This window comes from Varanus komodoensis, unplaced genomic scaffold (assembly GCF_004798865.1).
Source record: "Varanus komodoensis strain SLA01 unplaced genomic scaffold, ASM479886v1 scaffold18_3, whole genome shotgun sequence".
In the NCBI taxonomy this organism is placed as follows: Eukaryota; Metazoa; Chordata; class Lepidosauria; order Squamata; family Varanidae; genus Varanus; species Varanus komodoensis.
The window spans coordinates 9,533,809-9,553,606 of record NW_025335549.1 but is presented as its reverse complement, the minus strand read 5'-3'; the positions used below and the strand labels follow the sequence as shown (position 1 = coordinate 9,553,606).

The 19,798-nt window shown below is 50.1% G+C and overlaps 1 protein-coding gene across 1 annotated transcript; it reads right to left on the bottom strand.

Moving 5' to 3' along the window:
• Positions 1–54: 54 nt before the first annotated feature.
• On the bottom strand, positions 55–18,305 carry TNMD (tenomodulin). Its single transcript, XM_044427488.1, has 7 exons — positions 18,258–18,305; positions 17,983–18,111; positions 8,021–8,161; positions 6,785–6,886; positions 4,838–4,991; positions 2,493–2,674; positions 55–264 (listed from the first exon to the last, which is right to left on the bottom strand). The coding sequence occupies exons 1-7, from the start codon at positions 18,303–18,305 to the stop codon at positions 55–57; spliced, it is 966 nt and encodes a 321-aa protein (XP_044283423.1).
• Positions 18,306–19,798: the final 1,493 nt, after the last annotated feature.

The following is a 19,798-nucleotide window of genomic DNA, read 5'->3' as shown; positions in this document are numbered from 1 at the left end:
AAGAGGGTTTTGTGCACTGCGTTATGTTGAGCTGGTTTTGGGGGGTTGGGATGCTTACACCCGTCCCAACATCCGTGCGATCCACCAGTTGCACGGCATGATGATGCGGCAGATCACCCGTCCTCCTTGGTAACAGTAAGGGTAGGGGTAATACCCCCGCAGAGGCTCACAAACCCGCTGGCAGTATCGATGAGCGCGACGGCAGCGGGCGCAGCAGTACCCCCTCTCGTCCCAGAGGGGGTGAAACTCCAGTCCGTTCTCCGTCTAGAGACAGGGAGAAAGGAAGAGGGTAAAGGAGATCGGCAGCCCTTCCAGGAGCAAGATGGGGGTTGCCGGTGGTACACTGACAAAACCACTGGCAGTAGAATTCACATCAGGATAATTCACAAAGGGATGCCCCCGGAAGGGGGTCTTGATCCGTTTTGAGGTGTTCTCATCTCCACCTGGAATGGATCTTTGGGAAAACTAGTGGCTCTTCTTTGCCCATTCCAAGCCACATGTTTTAAACAGGGAACCATGAGTTGTTGCTAGGATAATTCAGGTCCCGTCAGTTGCTGTGAATGCTGCAGCTAAGCTCAGGAATCATGGAGAAGTCTAAGCTGGGCGGCAATAGAGGGCTAATCAAGGAAGTGTCGGTGCTGCTTCTGCCAGCCCCACGTTCACTTTCATTACTGGGTGTCAGGCAGTGACATCTGGCAGGGGACCGCAGCTCAGCTGTAGAGGTCAAGCTGCTTTGTGCTGGGAAAGTGGAGCCCATGACCTGATCAGGAGGGGGAAGGTTTGGTGAGCAGTCTGCATTCCAAGAAGGCAGGCAAGAAACATGGCTGGCGCAGTTCAGTTATGGCTATGATTCCTGGAAAAACCTTCCTTCTGCCCCTAGCCCTGAACTCAGTGCAAACTTTTTGGGCTTTATTCTGTGTACACATGCAAAGGATGGGATTCTACAACTCCCAGCATGCCCTAGCTAGCTGGCTGCAGCATGTTGGGAGTTGTAGGAATTATTTTGGTCCAAACCTGTAGAAGATAGTATAAGCGTGCTTTATGTCTCTGTCTTAATGGCAGCTACTTCCCTGCATCTTTCAGCTGAGTGACAACTTTCATTTCAGAGAAGCCCTTTGGGGGCCACATTCCAGAGCAGCAATTTTTGGCTTCAAACTTTTCCTGCCAGTCACAGAATCTTCCAGCTGTTAGAATAGAGAAGAGAACCGGGCAAAAGCTGGGAAGCCACCAAATGATCCGCAGAAAGGGGCGCGGCTGGGGGAAGAGGTGCGGCCCTTTGGGGAATGCAGGGTGGGCCGTGCAGACACCTTCCCCGGGTCTCCTGTCTTATAGGAAGGAATCACTGGAGAAGCTGGACTACGTTGACTGGATAGCAAACAGAATCTCCGATAGTCAATTTTGCTTCTCAAGGAGTGCCTGTTTCAGCACCAGGTGCCTCTTTGAAGGGGTGAGTTTAGATTTTCAGGGAGAGAACCAGCAAAGCGAATGTGATTAGAGCCCATGTCAGTATAGAAGACTCAAGTCAATCCACATGTGCCGAGCTGAGGCTAACCATTCTACCACACTGCCTTGCTGAGAGGTCCTTACACCCTGTGTGGGAAGCACGTTCGCTGTTCCTCCTCTCCTCATTCTGGCCCAGCCTTTCCTTGCTGTGCTCTCTCTGTGGTAACCCTGCTCCACCTCCTCTCTGGCTATCCCCCCGTTGGTGCTCAAAGGAAGTCTCTCTTCCTTCTGGCCCTCAGCACTGGGCTGAGGGGGCTCAAGGCAGGGATGGGAACCACTGGGCCTGTCCAGAGGTTGGACTGCAGTTCCCATCAGCCACCGACAGCAGGGCCAATGCCGGGGCTGATGGGAGTCATGGTCCAAGCATGTCTGGAAGTCCCTACATTCTTCATCTCTTGCTTAAAGAGACAGAATCATTTCAGGCAGCCAAAACAGGAATATTACATTTAAAGTGACAAAATCTTAGAGGGGCTTGACTGGGGGCCTCTGCAGGCCAGGCTAGGCCCAGGGGCTCGGTGGGACTTCCACTGAGATAGGTGGGCTCAGGTTTGCAGCCTTAATCCTGCTGCTTCACAGCGACCGAGTGGGTGGAGAGCTTCCTCTGTTCTTTTCTTTCTGCCTGCACAGATGCAACAGCCAGGACTGTTCTCTGGATGAAGTCAGTTCAGAGACGGGCCCGTGATATCAGATTCCCCACTGTGTTCCTCCTCCTGCACTTCGGCTTGGCTCTCCTTTCCCATCACTTTCATTTTTTTCCTTTTTGGGACAGATTCCTTGTTCCCTCCTTTTGTGACCATCCCCTGCCCATTTCAATTGCACAGTGCTTGGGTTTTTAGCATAGTTTCCAGAATATGAGGGGCTTGGGCAAGCAGGATTATGCAAGAGGGGGAAGGCTGCATGGAAAAGCTTGCTTGACATTTCCTCCTTTTAAAGCTCTAGCTGAAGTTCAGAGCTGACAGTTGACTAATTGTTTGCTCCCAAAGACTTACGTAGTCATTCACTGGGAGGTCCTCTTCTGTGAGCTGCCGAGTCTGACGTCTGCTGCCTCCTCTCCCTTCCTTGGCCAAAGGATGCTCTTCTTTTTCCTCCTGAATTTTAGGCCAGTCTTGCTTGTTCACAGGGATCTGGTCATCTCCTTTTTCGTTATTGTCAACATCCAGGAGTTCCATCTCTATGAACGAGAGGCAAATGGTTGCAACAAGCAACTTTTCCAGCTGCATAAATTAAGATGTGGCAAAGTTACCCTTAGCTGAGGTCCCCTGGATCCCACAGAGAACCAGCTGAGTGCTCCTCCTGTGCAGGAGCCAGTGCTGGGCATGGTGTTCAGTGTCTTAAGCAAGCCGGTTGCCCCATAAATATCTTGCTCCTGTTCCTTGAAGCTTCGTCAAATCAAAACCTAAAAGGAAGTCTGGAAAGGAATCAGGCGAGCTAGATGCCTGTATCTGGTTCCAGTTTCCAGGCATATCGCTTGCCTGCCAGTTCCTCCATGACTGTTGCAAGGGTGGCAGGTAATAGGAAATCTCTCAAGCCCTCTCTTCGTCTCTGAGATCCTAAACAGCCTGATGACAGTTAGGATGAATAGTTCTGGGTTAGAAATGCAATGCATACAGGACAAGGAAGCAGAAAGTACATCATGGCCTAGTTGCTTTTATTTTGAGGTTTTTAGGCGGTGAGCCTATTTTGCAGACAGCATTCAGCACCAGGGATACTTCCTATAAAGCTGAAAAGAAACAGTGCAGTGGGTGAGGAGCTCCACTGACCCAGCAGGTGCCAGCTTCCCTGCTCTGTATGCTAATCTGTCACTGACCAGAGTAAAACTTGAAAGCCTTGTTATCACCTTCAGATGCCAGAGCAAGGAGGTTCTGTCCAGTATTTTGGCATGCTGGCCAAGGACACCATCGCTCCTGCTCTGAAAAATAAAGCCCTGTGCCCCCTTTGCTATACCACTGTTTGGGCTAGTGCAGATGGGTGGTTTCGAGGGAATGCAAGAGTGTGAGAGCTGCCTTCCTAGAACAGGTCACTGTCCCTTTGAGTTCATGCTTTGTTTCTACCTGCAGCCAGTCATGCTTCTAGAAGATCCGGTAGCAGGACTACAAAGATGATGACCGTCCCTTAGTATCAGGCATTCATACTAGTGCTACTGTATAGGGAAGGTCTTCATAGCTAACACGGCTAACAGACTTAGTTTCTGGAATGACTAGCCTTCACTTTCTTGCTCTCAAAAGCTAATCCAGGTGATGTAACTATGCTGGTGTCTCAGTGCTGTCTGTGTTCTCCTCTCCTCTTTCTTGAGACCTGATTTATGTTTTTTTTTAAATGCCATTGCAGCATCAGCCTATCCAGTATAAAATGCCAAACTGTTATTGAGGGTTTTCAGGGCTACTGTGCCTTTAATTAGAAGCTTCCATTCAGCTTCTTCCCCTTCTGTTTTCTCCAAAGAGGAAGCTGTTAAGTAATGCTGCCATGAATTTTGGTGAATTGGACTGACTTCTGAACAAGCAATATAGGGTAGCCTTGGTTGGATACTGGTGGCTGATTCAGCACTGTACAGGTGCGACATGGGAGCGCTGTCTTAAGGCCATTTTCACCACTGCAGGCAAGCAATGCTTTGGCACTACTAAGGGGCTCTACTGTGGAAGCAATGACAAGCAAGCTCTGCTCCCTGCTTTCCATGAAACTGGATACATCTTTTCCATGTTGTGAGAGCCAGTGTGGTGGCTGGACCATTGGACTGGGCACTTGGGAGATCAGGGTTCTAGTCCCTATTTAGCCATGAGGCTCACTGGGCAACTTTGGGCTATTCATAGACTCTCCACCTAACCTACCTTACAGAATTGTTCTAGGAATAAATGGAGAGGTGGAAAAAACCCATATAAGCCACTTTGGGTCCTTGAAAGAGGAAGACAGGCCAAGTATAAATGTAACACAATAATAATTGTGAAGGTTTGCTTGATTCCCCCCATAAGACTGCACTTTATGGTATGAAAACAGATATGGAAATAGAGGTAACCAGAGCAAAGGTCTGACTGGCTGTATTTTGGAGCTGGTGATTGAATCTCATTTTATCTGCATCTGGCATATACAACAATTTCACAGTCTGAAAAACCATCTCTGGCGATGTGACACTGGGCCGCAGCAGAAAAGCTTGAGCATGTGAAGCCTGACCTGCCTAATCCTGGAAGCTAAGCAGGGTCAGCCCTGGCTAGAATCCGGATGGGAGGCCTGAGCCCTGCATCGAGCAGGGGGTCGGGCCCAGTGGCCTTCTAGGCCCCTTCCAGTGCATGGTTCTAAGAATCATGCCAGTGGTGGACTTGGAGAGAGGAAGCTGCTATACCGCTTAGCAAGGTTGGGTGGATCCAGTATAGAGTCACATTTTTGCAGAGATCCGAAATCTTGGAATTCTTCAGGAAATCTTTATTTTCAATAGGTTTTTCCGCTGGAACCCAGACCACAGATTGCTCAAAATAGGTGGCTTTAATGTCCTCACCCTGAAAGAAATGAAATAGCTTCACTTTTCCTTTATTTAATCCAGAGGAGCAATTCGATAGAGCTGCATTTCCCCAGCTTGTCTTTCCTGCCCCTTATATACTGCCTGATTTGCCAAAAAGCCATCGAGGCTGCATACAACCATTGAAAACAATACAAACAGGAATACTAAAAGCAGTGAAGCACGAGAACACCAAGGCTGTAATTTAAAAGGCTCCAGTCCAGAGATGCATCTTTGCACTCCTTCTAAAAGCTGAGAGAATGAGAGCCCATCGCAGGACTTGGGAGGCTACATTCCATAGTCTGGAAGCGACCCCAGAGAAAACCCCAGTGCCAGACAAATGGGCCACTGTGAGCGATGGGAGCCATAAGAGGGCCTTTCTGCTTCATGGATTGGGGTCCGGAAAAGATCGGCCGTCTTCCCAACAGCCGTGGTCTAACCCAGCTAACATTACTCTCTAGCCTTGTGTGCTTGGTTTGCTCTCAGTGCCCACTTCAGCAGAGACAAGAACCTTGCACAGAGCGTGTCAGGGACTGAATTTTGCAACATGTGGCCAAAGCTTATGCAGAAAGGGTGAAGGACTTGGTCTGTTTAGTCTGGAGAAGAGAGAATTTAGAGGCAGTTGGGTTAACTATTCAAATAAGTCTTTGAATATATTAAGGGCACTCACAGAAGGAGCGAATCTGTTGCTCCAAAGGTAGGGCTCGAACTGAGAGATTACAGTGACAAGGAAGGAGATGTTGGTTGATGCTTAAGCAAAGACCCTCCTTCGGGTATAAGTCCGGGTTGGCATCCGGTGCATGCCGAGGGCCCACACCCCACAGGATCCCACTGAGAAGGACCCATGGAGTTGCGCCTTCTCCTTGCCACACCACCGACTTGTGCAGCTGCTCTGCTCTGGCCCAGACAGTGGTTCTGGAGAGAAGGTGGTGGCCCCCTCACGTGGCTCCCAGGCTGTCGAGCAAGCCAGTGGAGAAAAGGATGAAGAGCAGTAGCCGCTGGTGATGATGGCGGTGAAAAGGAGGAGGCGTTCTGGGAGAGAGTCCCCAAGGTGTCTTCCCCAGGGATGGTGGTGGACCCCCCTTTCTTGCAGGTGCCTCAGCTGAGGCTGGGCTCAGAGACTGTCTGAGGGCTCCTGTACATGTATGAGCTTTCCTACAAGAAGCATGCCTGCTGCATGCCGGTCTCCTCACCCACAGGAGGACAACATTCTGATCCTCCCAATTTGCTTCTGAGAGCTTCCTTGTTTCCTGCCCTCTTTATAGAGTAGGGGAAATGGGGTATTTCTGAAAAGGAAAGAATACCCCCCACCTCCACACACACACACTCGTGTATTTGTGTTATTTTGCTACCTGGGATCCTGCAGTGGAAAAACAGAAAAGCTTAGCTCTGTGTACATCCTGGATCTCAGTTCTGCAGCAAAAGGTATGCAAAAAGCTCTAGGACTCCAATGGAGCTCTCAGCCTTCAGGTTCGGAATTGAAGCAGAGAATCAGCAGAAATTCCCTGTGCGCACACATGTGGAGAAGTCAGGAATGGAAACTGGATGGAATTGCATTTGCCCTCTCACGTCTTCCACTGGCTTCGATGGGCTGATTTCAGCCTTAAAACTGATTCCATCTGGGCTACAGAGTTAGGCCTCTGTTTGAAATTTAACATATGCTGAATCTTTCTGCCTGACCTGTGAGCAATTTAAAAGCTAACAGGATTGCTGGCTCACACCCTGTGCTTTCTGCACAGTTCTAAATCTCTGGCATGAATGTCTTAATCCAACTGTTCATTTAATTCTGCATACCTTGGACTCTTCCATTTCCATGTTGGGTGTTTCAGGTATGCCTTGAATCTGGTTTCTAATGAAGCACTTTGGATCCCCCACAAAAAAGATGCCGGTTATTCCCTGATGAAATAGAAAATAGCCATGTGAAGGGAGTCGGGGAATGAAGTGTGTGCAGTCCTGCAGACATCCAGTTATATAGCCTAATTCAGGACAAAATACATTGTTTTAGCTTTTGCTAAGGTGCGGTTTTACTAACAGGGACAAGACTCTCAGATGCCTTCCCTAAACAGAGGGCTCTTTAGAGGGGTTGGATCCTGGGCAGTTGCAGTGTGCCCCACGATGGGCCCTCCCAAAGTTTTTGGCTACAGCTCCCATGCATCCTTGCCAAAATGGCCAACAAGCAGCAAAGATGGAAGTTGTTGCCCCAAATATTGAGAAGGCACCACTTGCCTGCTCTTGCAGTATATCCTCCACCCAGCCAGAAACATATCCATGATTGTTCGCTATAATTGTTTGCTCTGGGCTTGAGCAGGGCAGCTCCATCTTCTCTTTCCACCTCTCTCCAGTTCTCTCGCTAGATCCCAGCTGGGCACTGTGCCACTGTGGTGTAATGGGTAGACTGTAGGACTGGCACTGAGGAGGTCTGGATTCTTGTCCCTATGTGGCCGTGAAGCTCCCTGGCCAGTCACGGACTGTTAGCTGAGGAGGGAGAGGTATAGAAACCACACTGAATTCTTGGTAGGAAAAAGCCTGGCTATATATAAAATAATTAGTGGTGCAAGCCCAGAGGTCCTTGCCTGGTTATGTTTACCTTTGTAAAAATGGTCTTTTTTCTTTATACCTTTGTTATTCTTTTGCATATCTTGGGATTCCCTGAGCTTGTTAGAAACCACACCTTGAAGTGGTGGACCCATTTCACAGCTGAAGGTGTAGGCGCACTGCCACTTGAGTTTGGTTTTACATTGAAAACTGTAATTATTTTTAGCATTTTGTTTTGGAGGAAAGGGCATGTGTCTTGTGGGTGCATCCTCAGTGTGAACATTGACCAAACTGTTCAGAAAAATTGTCCTTCGGCCTGTAGAACAGCCAGTGGTGTTTCCAGAGATTCGCATGCCGTGCTTCTTAGGGATAATGGCATCTGGACCCAAAGAGGGACACCACTTCTCCCTTCCTAAGGAATGACTCCCAATTCAAAGGCCCACCTTGGTTTTGCTCTGATCTACCTCTGCCAGAGAGCTCAATGGCGGTACATACGTTCTTAAAGTCGTGTATCTCCAGGACTTCTTCACTGCCCTCTCCAGTTTGGAAGATCTCCGTCCTGCTGAGTGAGTCAATCTTCATTAGCATCTTCTGCTTCTTCCCATTATTGAAAAAGGTGTGCTCCATGTTATAGATCTGTAAGGATAGACCGGGAAGAGGAGAGAGGACTGCATATCCCAAAGCAGCATAAGGTTGTCACCTGGAACAGAGATGAGCAGCCCTCAAGCAGGCGAGATCTATGTTATTTATTTATTTGTTATTATACCATTTCTATAGCCCACAGGGCTCTCTGGGTGGTTTGCTCTCCAAAAACAAATATACAAAAATAAAAACAGATATACAACAATAACATACCTACCATGCAACAATGCAATGGAATAAAACATGAAAAATACTTTTAAAAACCAGAAGAAAAAACCACAACAGTCTGATAGATCAGAAACGCAGAAACAGAGTGAGTCAGAAGGGGCCTCCTGGGCCATCTAGTCTGATCCCAGGCTGCAGCTGGCTCTGCTCATGACATGTTAATCCCGGATTAGTTAATCCCAGGTATAGCAATATAATAAAGATAAGTGTGTGTGTAATTCATTCAGTTCATAAAAAGTCTGGTAAATAAAAAGGTTTTCACCTGGCACTGGAAAGAAAATAAGGTGCTGGGTGTATCTTTCTAGGGAGCATGTTCCAAAGGCGGAGTGCAATGACAAGAAAGGCCCTCCTACGCTTCGCCTCCCCACCATCCAATCTGGCTTCTTTACTGCAAGGTATTTATTTATTTATTTATTTATTTATTATTTATTTATTAAAACATTTTTATGCCGCCCCATTCGCCGAAGCCTCGGGGCGGCTTACAACAATAAATTAAAAATAATTATAATATTAAATTAAAAAAAAAGGTGGAGCCTCTTTGAGCCAAGGGTCATTTCAGAGATGAGGAGACTCTCCAATGGCAGATGGGACTGAAGGCAAATAGGGTGAGTTCACAACAACAAAAAAGTTTAGCACATTGTAGCTTAAAACTCTTACTGGGAGTAATTCCCAAGCACCGGAGGAAGCTTTTCATTTTTCTAGAACGGGGTGGGGGGGTTGTGGGGAGAAACCGCACGACAGCCAGGGCATCTCTAAGGAAGTTAGGGGAAAGGTGTCTGCAGCTTTCTAGAGGTCTGGCCTGGGACTTCAGGTGGGCTCGGTTGCATCATCTGGGACCTTACCTTTTAGAAAAAATGGTGAGTAAGGGAAGACATGGTTGAGGGGTACAAAATTATGGATGAGGGAGAGAAAAGGAAAATGGAGACATTTTTCTTCCTCTCTTATAGCGCTGGAACCCAAAGGGGTCGTCCCATGAAGCTGACTGTGGGGAGGTTCCAGACAGAGGAAAGGAAGCTCTTTCTCACACAGCACTTAGTCAAGTGTGGCATTTGTGACCACAAGGTGCACATCAATTTGGGGGGCTTTAAAGGAGTGGACAAATTCTTGGAGGGGAAAACTGCCAGTGGCTTCACATGCTGATGGTTCGGTGCTGAGTGTGGTACCTGAGGCAGTACACTGGTTGCTGGGGAACATGGGCATGGGGGCACTGTGGCACTCACACCTTGTGGGCAACCGGTTGCCCACTCTTGCAAAGACTGCTGGGTTAGGTGGGACTTTGCCTGGTCCAGCACGGTTCTTCTGATGTTTCGGTTTGGCCTCGGTCCTGACATTCCCCAGCCTCACTTTCCAAAAGGGTTACTGTCCACCTGGCCCAGCAGGATTGCCACACAAAAGCCTGGTCCGTGGCAACTGCTTCACAGGTAAGGGACTCGGTGGCCGTCCTTACTATTGTACAGAAGACAGTCTTGCATTTGGCAGGTGACTGGAAGCCCATCTTTTATCTTTCTACTTGGTATGGCTAGACCTATCAGGAATCTGCAGAAACCCGTGCTGATCTTTGGCAGATTGCCCAGAAATCTGCCATTGGGTACCCCACTGACTGTTTTCTGCCTTGAGTCTAGATTTGAAGGACTTCATCTGGCTAACTCCAAAACCTGATTCTTGAAGGGCAATGACCACCTAAGTTCATTTGTGCCCTCCCTTTCCCCAGGGGTGAGACATTCTAAGGAATCATTATCCAGTTTATTTTTCCTTCAGATGAGAGAGCGCTGGGGAGCCTTGCAATGTTTTTGTAATATCTGCTTTATTTACAAAGTTCCGGGCAAGAGTGTAAGCGGAGGCAAGCAGCAGGCAAACCTTCCAGGCCACAGCTCTGTTCTCCTGCATCAGTTCCCCTGCAAAAGAAGGAGACTTTGTCTCCCAAGGCAGTGGGAACAGGTGATAGCTCTGGGAGGAGAAAGAGTTAAACTGGCTAACATTGGGGGCTGGAAGCGCTGGACCCCTGTACTACAGCCAGGATCCCGGTCCAGTTGAGGACTCCCCTCTCAGCTTTTAAACCCAACTGGCAAAGGTGCTCAATGCAATCCCTAGCCCGGAGGTGCAGAACCGCAGGCCTGGGGACCACCTCCTTCCAGAGGTTTACAGATGACCAGGGTCTCTTCCTCCAACCACTGCTTGATGGCCTCTCAGACTTCGTTTCCCCACATTTTAAAATGTCAGAATGGATCTCCTGGTACCTGGCTACTCCCAATCAGGGTTAGGCTCTGCCCTTTGCCTTTGAGGCCACCCCCCTGGAATGCAGCCCCCACGAGCTTCCCTGAAATGGAGTTGGCCAGCCCGCTGGCGAGGATCCCAGGCCCAGCTTGGAGCTGACACACTCTTCGGCCCCCTGCCCCTGCGTCTCCACACTGCCGCTTGCTGACCGTCTCATGCAAACAGTGAGGCAGCGAGCCATGCACAGGGACCTTGGCGCTAACTCCAGGACAAGCGCACGATGGATTTTGCAGCAGGGAAAGCTTAAGGTGAAACCTTGGAAGGGCATGGCAGGCTGCCTCCAAGAGCAAGCTGTGCTTCAGCTCAGACCTGGAGCCAGAACGGATACGGCTGTAAATCTGTGTCTAACGGCTACATCCTTAATTTCCTTTTAGTAAAGAGTTAGAGCAGGGGCCCTGAGCCTGATCCCAAAAGCTCTCCCGTTCCCACATTAAAATCCTGAGCTGAGGAGGGGGACATACACCTACCTGCAATGCAAGTGGGACAAAGTCATTGCTAGACAGTCTGGTTTGGCCTGCAGTGACATCCAAAGAGCGATTGGAAAAAGCAGCTCGACATTCCAGTCTTTACGCAAAGAATGATTTTTCTTATGACTTTGGCCCAATGTCCTATTTGGGGTTTTTTTTTTTTCAGGAGAGTTTGTTCAATGTTAAGGTGGAATATGGGCTGACTTTGAAGGATGGCGCCACAGGAACCTGAAAGCCTCTCAGAATGCCTTTTCTGCAGTGGTTAAGAAGAATTTCAATTTCATCCTGGTGCAGGAAGAAAGATTTATATTGTCACACATTTGCACCCTGGCATTGAGCAGAGAGAACTCCAGGGATTCAAGTGCTCACCCAGGGTTTTGTTTCCTTTGACTGAGGCAATGGAAGTTTATAATGTTTTTGTCACAGCTGCTTTATCACAAAGACAGACTGAGCTTAGAATTAATATTTCAGTAAATGTCACTTCCTCTTTAGGTTTTAGGCTGGGGGTGGGGAGAGGCTGGCACTCTAAAGATGCCTCCAGAGCTTTGGCTAAGCTCTTCTGAGCAGATACTCCCCCTGTCTCCCCCTTGCTTGCAGTTTTGCAGGTTCTGACTTAAGCGTGCTCCTCGGTGGAAGCAGAGGAGGAAAGGGCATCCAGATGTTAAGCTGTCATGGAGGAGTGTTGTCCTGACATGGGGGAGCAGAACCTCCAAACAACAGACCTGATTGGGCCCATGGAAGCTCTGCACGGACTGTGCCACCTTGTGGACCTTAGCCTTGCAAGCCCAGCCTGCTCCACAAGTCTCACCCCTTTAGGGCTTGTGGAAGATTCAGATAGAGGAATCCCCGCTGTTATCTCCAGTTGGATTTAAGATAATTCCAGGGATTCTCCTCTACTGCTGAAGTGAAGATAGCAGTTTAGGGTGGAGGGAGAAGCACATGGCCACATTGGATGGCAGTGAAAGAAAACTGGAACTAAAAGATGGCACCTCTTGTCATGTGGAATGTCAATTTGGGTTTGTTTGTGACTGAGCACTAGGAAACATTTTGCCACATTCCAATAACAAACCAGCAATATTTTAAATTGTTATCTTCCAGGATAGAAGCCTGCAATGGGTGGGGCTCTATGGTACATCGGTCCTCTTTTAGAGGGAAAGGGCCAGAGAGCTTGAGAGGGTCTGAGGAGCTGCCTCCCCAGCATTTGCTGCCTAAGGCAGTTTTCTTCCTCTGCCTCACAGCTGGGCCAGCCCTGTAGAAGGGGAACTAAGATCCATGGAATAAAGCTGACCGTAAACACGAGTCCTTTAGGTTGAAGATCTCTGGCTTCTGCTCCTGGGCCATGCTGGGACTCTGCCAGCTAGCCAAGGATAGCTATGGAATGCATGCTCCAAAGGAAAGTACGGGGCCGTTTTACTTATGCACGCTGATTGAAACAAGGATGAAAGCTGCTTTCTTCTCAGAATGCTTTGCTCCTGTTTGTTATTTGGGTTTGCTCAAACGGGTTTGCTTTGAAATCAAAGCTCTGGTGCTCTTTGTTTTTCCTGGAATGTGCCACGGGTGGCTGAACAAACAGTTGTTTCCTGATGTCACAGGGACAGAGGGAAGGAAAGGGGAGAGCTAGCTGCACATTGACTATTTTAAATTGGGGACGTGGGAAACCAGTGGCTGTCCAGATGTGGCTGTGTTGGTGGCTTCTCCACAGGGGCTCCTTTTTTCTCCCATTGAAATGCCCTGGTTACAAGTAGGAAGAGTGTCCTCCTAAAACAAGCTGGTGTTTGGCAGTATTTTGGCTTCATCCCTTTTCCTTTGGCCCTGCCTGTTCCAGAGCCCCCCAAAAGCACCTCTGAGATTGAATTTGGCTCTGGGGCTGGAAGAGGCACAACGCTGCTGGCTCTGCATGAAGAAGTCCAACACAGGTGGCTGTCTGTGGGGCTGATCTGGCACATGCCCCTGCTTTCCTCTCTCTCCGATGGCCCCAGGTGCGTGTGAATGAGCACGGGAAGCAGAACCACGTGAATGGCTTGGAAGGTGTCATAAGTGCAATTGTGGCAGATACTGCAGGGTCTGGGGCCCCCGCCTGGGGCTGCGTTATTCCAGAAGGCTACTGGGCCGTAAGTGGATTGGATGGGCTCTGTGCTCCTTTAATATTTTGCATTCTGCTATTGTCCCATTTCATAGAAACATAGAAAACAAAGGAGCAAAGCAAGACAGAAGGGTCCCCCTGGCTATCTAGTCTGGTCCCCAGCTCCAGCTGGCTCCGCTCATGCAATCCCCAACATGTGGTTGTCCAATCTTTCATTGAATACCTTCATGGATGGGGCCTCCGCCACCTCCCTTGGAAGCCCATTCCATCCTAGGGGTCCTAGCCATCAGGAAGTACTTCCTGGCATCCAGCCTGAAGCCTGCTTCCTTGACTTCACCCCATTGAAATGGGTCCTGCCATCCACTGCAGGGAAGAACAGGTCACAGCCCTTCTCTGTATTTCAAAGCATTATTTCAGTCAATTTTAGTTGCACCTGTCTTGAGTGCCCTTGACTGGTGGAAAGGCAGGGTGCAAATAAAACCAAGGCCTTCAGAGGGGAAATGAGGCTAAACTGTAGTTTGTGCACAAGGGCTTGAAGTTACTTCTCTCTGTCCAGGTTATGGGAGATCTGCTCAAAGGCTGAACAGTATCTCCATACAGCCCTCAGGTCAGCTTGCAGCAAGCCAACCATCTCCGAATTTGGAATCCCCCAGAAGTTTTGGACTACAACTCCCATCATGATCACCGAGGATCAGGCCACCTCCTCCAGGATGGTTGAGTTGCCTAGCTGCAGCCACAGGTCAAAGGAAACGCGACACCATTGGCCATGCTGACTGGGGATGGTGAGAACTGTAGTCCAACACCCCTGCAGGATGCTCAGCTGCAGTGCGCCCCAATTGAAGGACTCTTAGCCTGAGCTTTTCTACTATCGGCTGCGTGGCAAAAGGCCTTTTTGGCAGGGAGGGGGTTTACTGTGTCTGGAATGAAAATGTCTTCTGCAGACCTAGCTGCCGAATGAAGGACAGCTTATTGCAAACAGATGTTGCTGTCAGATCCAGCAAGGAAGAAAGCGAAGGCAGGGTGTCTTTTCACAGAGCTCCTGGCTGGCGAAGGTTTCCCTGCTGCCCCTGCCAAGAGCCTCACGGTTTGGTTGCCTGGGAGATTCTGCCTCTCCAAGGAGCTTCTCCTGCTATCTCCTTAACCTCCCCATGTGAAAACAGGGCTGGATGTGTGCCTCCGCCTCCTACAGAGTCAACCGGTTGGTCCATCTAGCCCAGGGCCAGGGAGCCTCAGATCCAGGACTCAGATCTGGCCCTCTTGGAGCCCCATTCTGTGCACACCCTCTTTCCTTGCCCCAAAGGCAGGTAGTCTGGTGGTTTCCCGGCATTTGTTTTCGTCCTAGAAGGCTCAGCTGCCTCTTGTAAGGCTCAGTGACTGGCAGAAGAGCTTCAAGCAGCCACATGCTGGGACTTTCTGGCTCCACCCCTTCTGCCTTTGGCCTTGTAACACGTGGCTTCCCGAGAGAGTCTCTGGAAGGGACTTTGGCTGTCAGGTGGCACAAGATGAGGTCTAGCCCAATGCTGCTGACAGAGGCCATCCAGGATCCGATGCCACAGTCTTTCCTAGCCCAGCCTGGGGATCCTCTGCTTTTATTGGTCCACATTTACAAAAGACACCCCCAAGTTTCAGTGTACACCCTCTGATTCACAGGGAAGAAACCACATTCCAGGCAGTGCTGCTCAGGAATGTGGGAAGAGGCTCTGCAGCCACAGACCTTAAGCGTTCTGCATCCTGCAACTCTGGGTGAGAACTCCCTCTCCCCACCTCTCTCCTTATAGGGAGAGAGGTCTGGGGTTCATCTGCTCACCCTGATCTCCGATATTGTCCGGCCTGCCAAGAGGATGGTGGCAACTGTGTTGCAGGGTGACTAGTCCAGCAATTCCCAGCCCCATCTTTGAAATACAGAAGCCCGGGAAGCTGCCCTAGGCAAAGCCAAACCACCTAGCTTGGTCCTGGTGTCAAGGGTGGGCAGCAGTGCTCCTCCTTTCCTGGCAGGTTATTTCCCCAGGCTTAGCTGGAGGTGCAGGCATTGAGCCTGCTGACCTTCTGCCTGCAAAGCAGTGGCTCTCCTTCCAATGGCGGCACCTTCCTTGCTTGCTTTTGGTGCTGCAGCTGGAAGTCACACTCCCTGCTGTGCTTCCCCTGGATTCTGGGGAAGGATCTGGGCCATGAGGTGCAGGCCAGATATCCTGAACTGCCGCTGCTGCCACCCATTGAGCCCTATGCTGATGGGAACTGTAGTGCCGGTGAGCTGGAGGGTTGCTGCAGATGGGAGTGTTTGTGGGGTGCTTGTTCTCAAGGACTGCTGGCTGGGCTGCAGGGGAACTGGGATGGGAATGTGGAGCAGCAGTCAGGCAGCCTGGGAAGGCGGGCCAAGCTGTGACACTGAGATGGGAGAAGTGGAGGAGCTTATCCCAAGGCTGGGCTCCCCAAGTGGGCAGGCGGGCAGTCCGTCCCTGGGAATAACCAAGACGGGCCGTTGGCGTGAGGGGCTTGGAGGAGGGGAGTTCCTCAGGCTCAGATGAGGCGAGTCTGGCTCTGGACTCCATGGCGCACCACCAGCAGAGGAGCATCAGCGCATGGAGAGGAGGTGGGCTCACTTTCAGAAGCCCCCTGCCCCCCCAAAGGAACGGGGCCCAGGCATGTGCATAAGGAGAGTTCCTGGAGGTGATTACTAGACTGCATTCAACCACCTGCTCTGCATGCTCAGAGATTCTTCCTGGGTGCTTCGTGCTTTTTGGTCAATAAGGATGCTTTGCAAGGAAAAACTCAGTGGCTTTGGAATGTGTAAGGAGGAACCCTGGCTGGTGACAGCATTGCCTCTTCGGAGGAATAGGATGATGACCATCGTAGTGGTGAGAGGGAAATGGCCATTCTGCCCTCTCTAAAAGGACGCTGCAGACAATGCGGGGCCCCTGTTCTGCCCAGACTTCCTGGTGTGAAAACATGGGGTGGTGCCTTCCTGGGTAAGAGCAAGGGCCCATCTCCTCTGGCATCTGCTTTCTGACAGGTGGCTGAAAAGCAGAGGGCAGTGGCCAATGCATACAAGGAAGGAAAGGATAGGAGTCCCGACAGCTTTTACCCTTCTAGCTGAACGGCTTGAGGGGTGGCACTCATCTCCACGAGGCACGATCCAGCATTGCTGTGGTCATGTGGCCAGCATGACCTCCCAGGGCACTGTTTCCTTCCCACTGAAGTGGTACCTATTTATCTAATGCATTACATGCCTTGGAATTGCTAGGTTTGCAAGAGCTGGGACGAGGCAGTGAGGGCTCATCCCATCCTGCAGCTTTATACTGCTGGCCTTTCAAACAGCCCAGTGGCTCAGCAATTTATCATACAATGGGGGTGAGAAAGGCATGGTCCCTGGACTTCATGAATTGTTGCTTTGAGTATCATTCCTCCACTGGGGAAATCATACTGGAGGCTTGGGCGTTTGGGAGCAGAGCTCCCTAGAGTCACCCGAGAGACTTCTGCTGCTGGCCAAGAGGTTCCTGGGTCCTCAGGTGTGATGCTTCAGATCCAGCTCCTTGACAGACAGAGACCTCCTCCTGGGAGGCAGTGGGGGTGGGAACGGAGCAACACTCTGGTCCCTGAGAATACCTTAAAGTGCTTCAAGATTCAGGCAAGGGTGGTGCCAGGTAAAGGAGTGCTCACCTTCAAGAGCGAAGGGCTTCTTGGCTGCATGCTTGCCACTGTGGCTATGCCACTGAACTGGGCCATATCATTGATGGAGCCCAGTGGCTCGCTGCTGCAAAGTCTTAGTCCATATTTAGCTGGATATTTGGGCCATGCAAGAGGATGGGGGCAGAACTTGCATCCAAAGTGCCCCACTTTGCGGGTTTGGAAAGCCTCTGCAGTCCTTGTCTGTTTGCAGCATTTGTTATCCAGACAGTTATCCAGACACTGATCCATTCTGTCCATGAGATTACCATCCAGTTATCATGGTTCAAATAGCCTGATAAATCTTTTCTCTAAGGATTTATCTAATTCTTTTGCAATTCTCACCCATCCCTGAAAATACAGGCTTCTGCTTTCTTCCATCAAGAGGACTTCAGCATTGGAACGCATAACTCCCCTTCCCTCCGAAACATGCACCTTGCTTAAAAAAACAAAACAAAAACCCAAGCCTTAAATCACAACCCTTAGAGTTGAAGAAAGTAAAGCATACAGAGGGCAGCTTGATTTGAGCAGAAACCCCCAGGTGGTTTCTGCAAAGTGACAAAGTGGGGAGGAACTGTTTTGAAAATTACAGCGCCAGGTACTGAGGATTCTCTGTGAGCTTTTGTTGTAACGGGATGCATTTTTAGTGACGAAATGGCATGAGGTGACCCCCTCCCCCCAAATTGCTTAATCAAATAAGTGAATGCTATGCTGAGATTCCCTCTTTCAGAGCAAAGCTGTCCCTTGGCTTGCTTATGTTGCAGGCATACTAAAGTATAGGAGTTGGTGATGATCAATCACTCCCAAGTTTGGTGGCATAATGGCTTTCCCACCAGTTTCGGGCAAGCTAATTGAAACAAAAGGGAAAGCACTTTCCCGCAATTAATTGCACCTCCCCGTGCCACGGAGGAGACAGAATGCTTTCCTGGCAAGGATCCCTTCATGAAAGAATAAAATAACATACAGCAGGGTCTAAACTCATCCAAAATCACCTCGAATGCTCCCTTCTTTAAAAATGAAAAGTAAAGATGTACAGTGGTGATGATTAGAAAAGCTAGATACTTCGGAAAAGTATTAAGCTCCATGTAGCAAATATAACTTACTTTTTTAGGAGGTGGCTTCCAGAAATAATAGGCACCCAGAATGGTGAGGAGGAGGGAGAGCACAAGGGCACAGAGCAGCACCCCACAGATCTTGCACTGTTTGTGGAGCTCCTTCTTGGCTTTCGAGATCTGTGCAGGATAGAAAAGGGCAAAGGGGCGTCAGAAAAGGCAGCAGTACTGTGCAGAGCGTGGAAACAGAGAATCGCTGATCTGCAACTAACTGGGGCAATGCACACTCAAACACACACCATGAAGAAGGAAAGGAATAGGCTTACGTGGTGCATCTCGACGTCCGGGGAGCTCTCCTGAGGATCTTTGGCCATGGTGTTTTCTCTCCCTCTGACACCGTGTGCCAAGGAATTCCTTCTGTGTGCGGAGAAGGACAGCGAGACCACTGGGAATGAGGTGGAGGCACGGCGCTTGGGCTTGGCGTGTGTCAGTGAGGGGAAGGCTCCCTCTTTCCCTGGCTCAGCACTGCTGAGTGAGACGGTGCTTTGCTACCGAGTTGTGTGGAATTGCATGGAGTGAACCCATGGCAGCAGCTCCCCTCTGTGTGGATGCGGCTGTCTCTCGCTTATGCATCGGAGGGAGGTCAAGGTGCCAAGCGGAGGCCAGGATGCCGTCTCACTCTGTGCTGGCCACGTTTGCAGGCATGGATGTCTCTTATTTACCTGATGAAAACTGAGTACTCTTTACTCCTCCCTCTGCCAGTTTCTTTCCAGTGCTGACTCGTCCTAGAAAGTTTTTGTTGGTGGAACAGTGCCTAGATTTCTAGAAGCAGCAGTCAATACTGGACAAAGCAAGGGCTGTGGCATTGATTGACTGGGTGGAAGGATCCATTCAGGTGCCCACAAATGGGAATGAGTCACCCATACAATAATTTGACATGAACCATCTTTAAAAGGGTGATGAGGAGCAGGTTTGGGGCTCAGCAACACTCTCCTAAAAGCCACAGCTTTGGATCCTGCCCTCCCTCATCCCAGGGGGATGTGAGGCCCAGTGCTGGTTCTTCAGTGATGTGGAAAAGGCAGGCTATCCCTCCTTAACTGCACCTTGTTCTTCTTGCTTTGTTTGCTCCAAGGCAAGATGTGGCTCTGGAGACAGACCTTGTGGCTTGGCCCTCGCTAGTCAAGGCCAAAGCGGAGAGATGTGCAGGACACTCAACCCTGGGAGCAGGAGGACGCCGAAACCCAGAACGGGCTGGCTTGCCCTACCCTCTGTTAAGGGTAGCAACACACAGCAGGGTGGCACCGCCTTCTGGTGGACCTTGGCCAAGATCCCCTCAGTGGACCTCCCTCTGGGAAGCCACCTTCTCACCACTGCCATCACCAGCTGCCCTGTCACTATGGCTCCACTTCCTTGCTCAAGGCCATGACATCTCCTGCTCCTCCTGTCCTCCATTGTGGTTGAGCGACAGGCCGGTGAAGAAGCAGGCTGCCACGATGAGGCAGAAGTGGAGGAAGTCTTGCAGGTGCTTCTCCGGAGGCCCCAGCTGTGGTGTGGGCTGTGGACATGGCCCCGTCATGCCTACTGGGGATGCTGGCAGAGCCCCCTTCTGGAACAGCTGCAGTTATGTCCAGATACGCGTTTTCCCTCCTGCTGCAGGCAGCCACCAGAAGTGTGGGAATGTCTCATGTCAACGTCTTAGGCAATTCCGTGAGAGCTGCTGCTCAAATTAGTTGAATCAGCACAAAGTAACCACATGATGTTTAGAGGAGTCATCCCTAAATAGCTGGCTACTGTTACCCACTGGATGGCTTATTCGGTCTTGGTGCTTTGCTGGAGAGAAAGTAAATCAGGCGGTCTGGGGAGATGG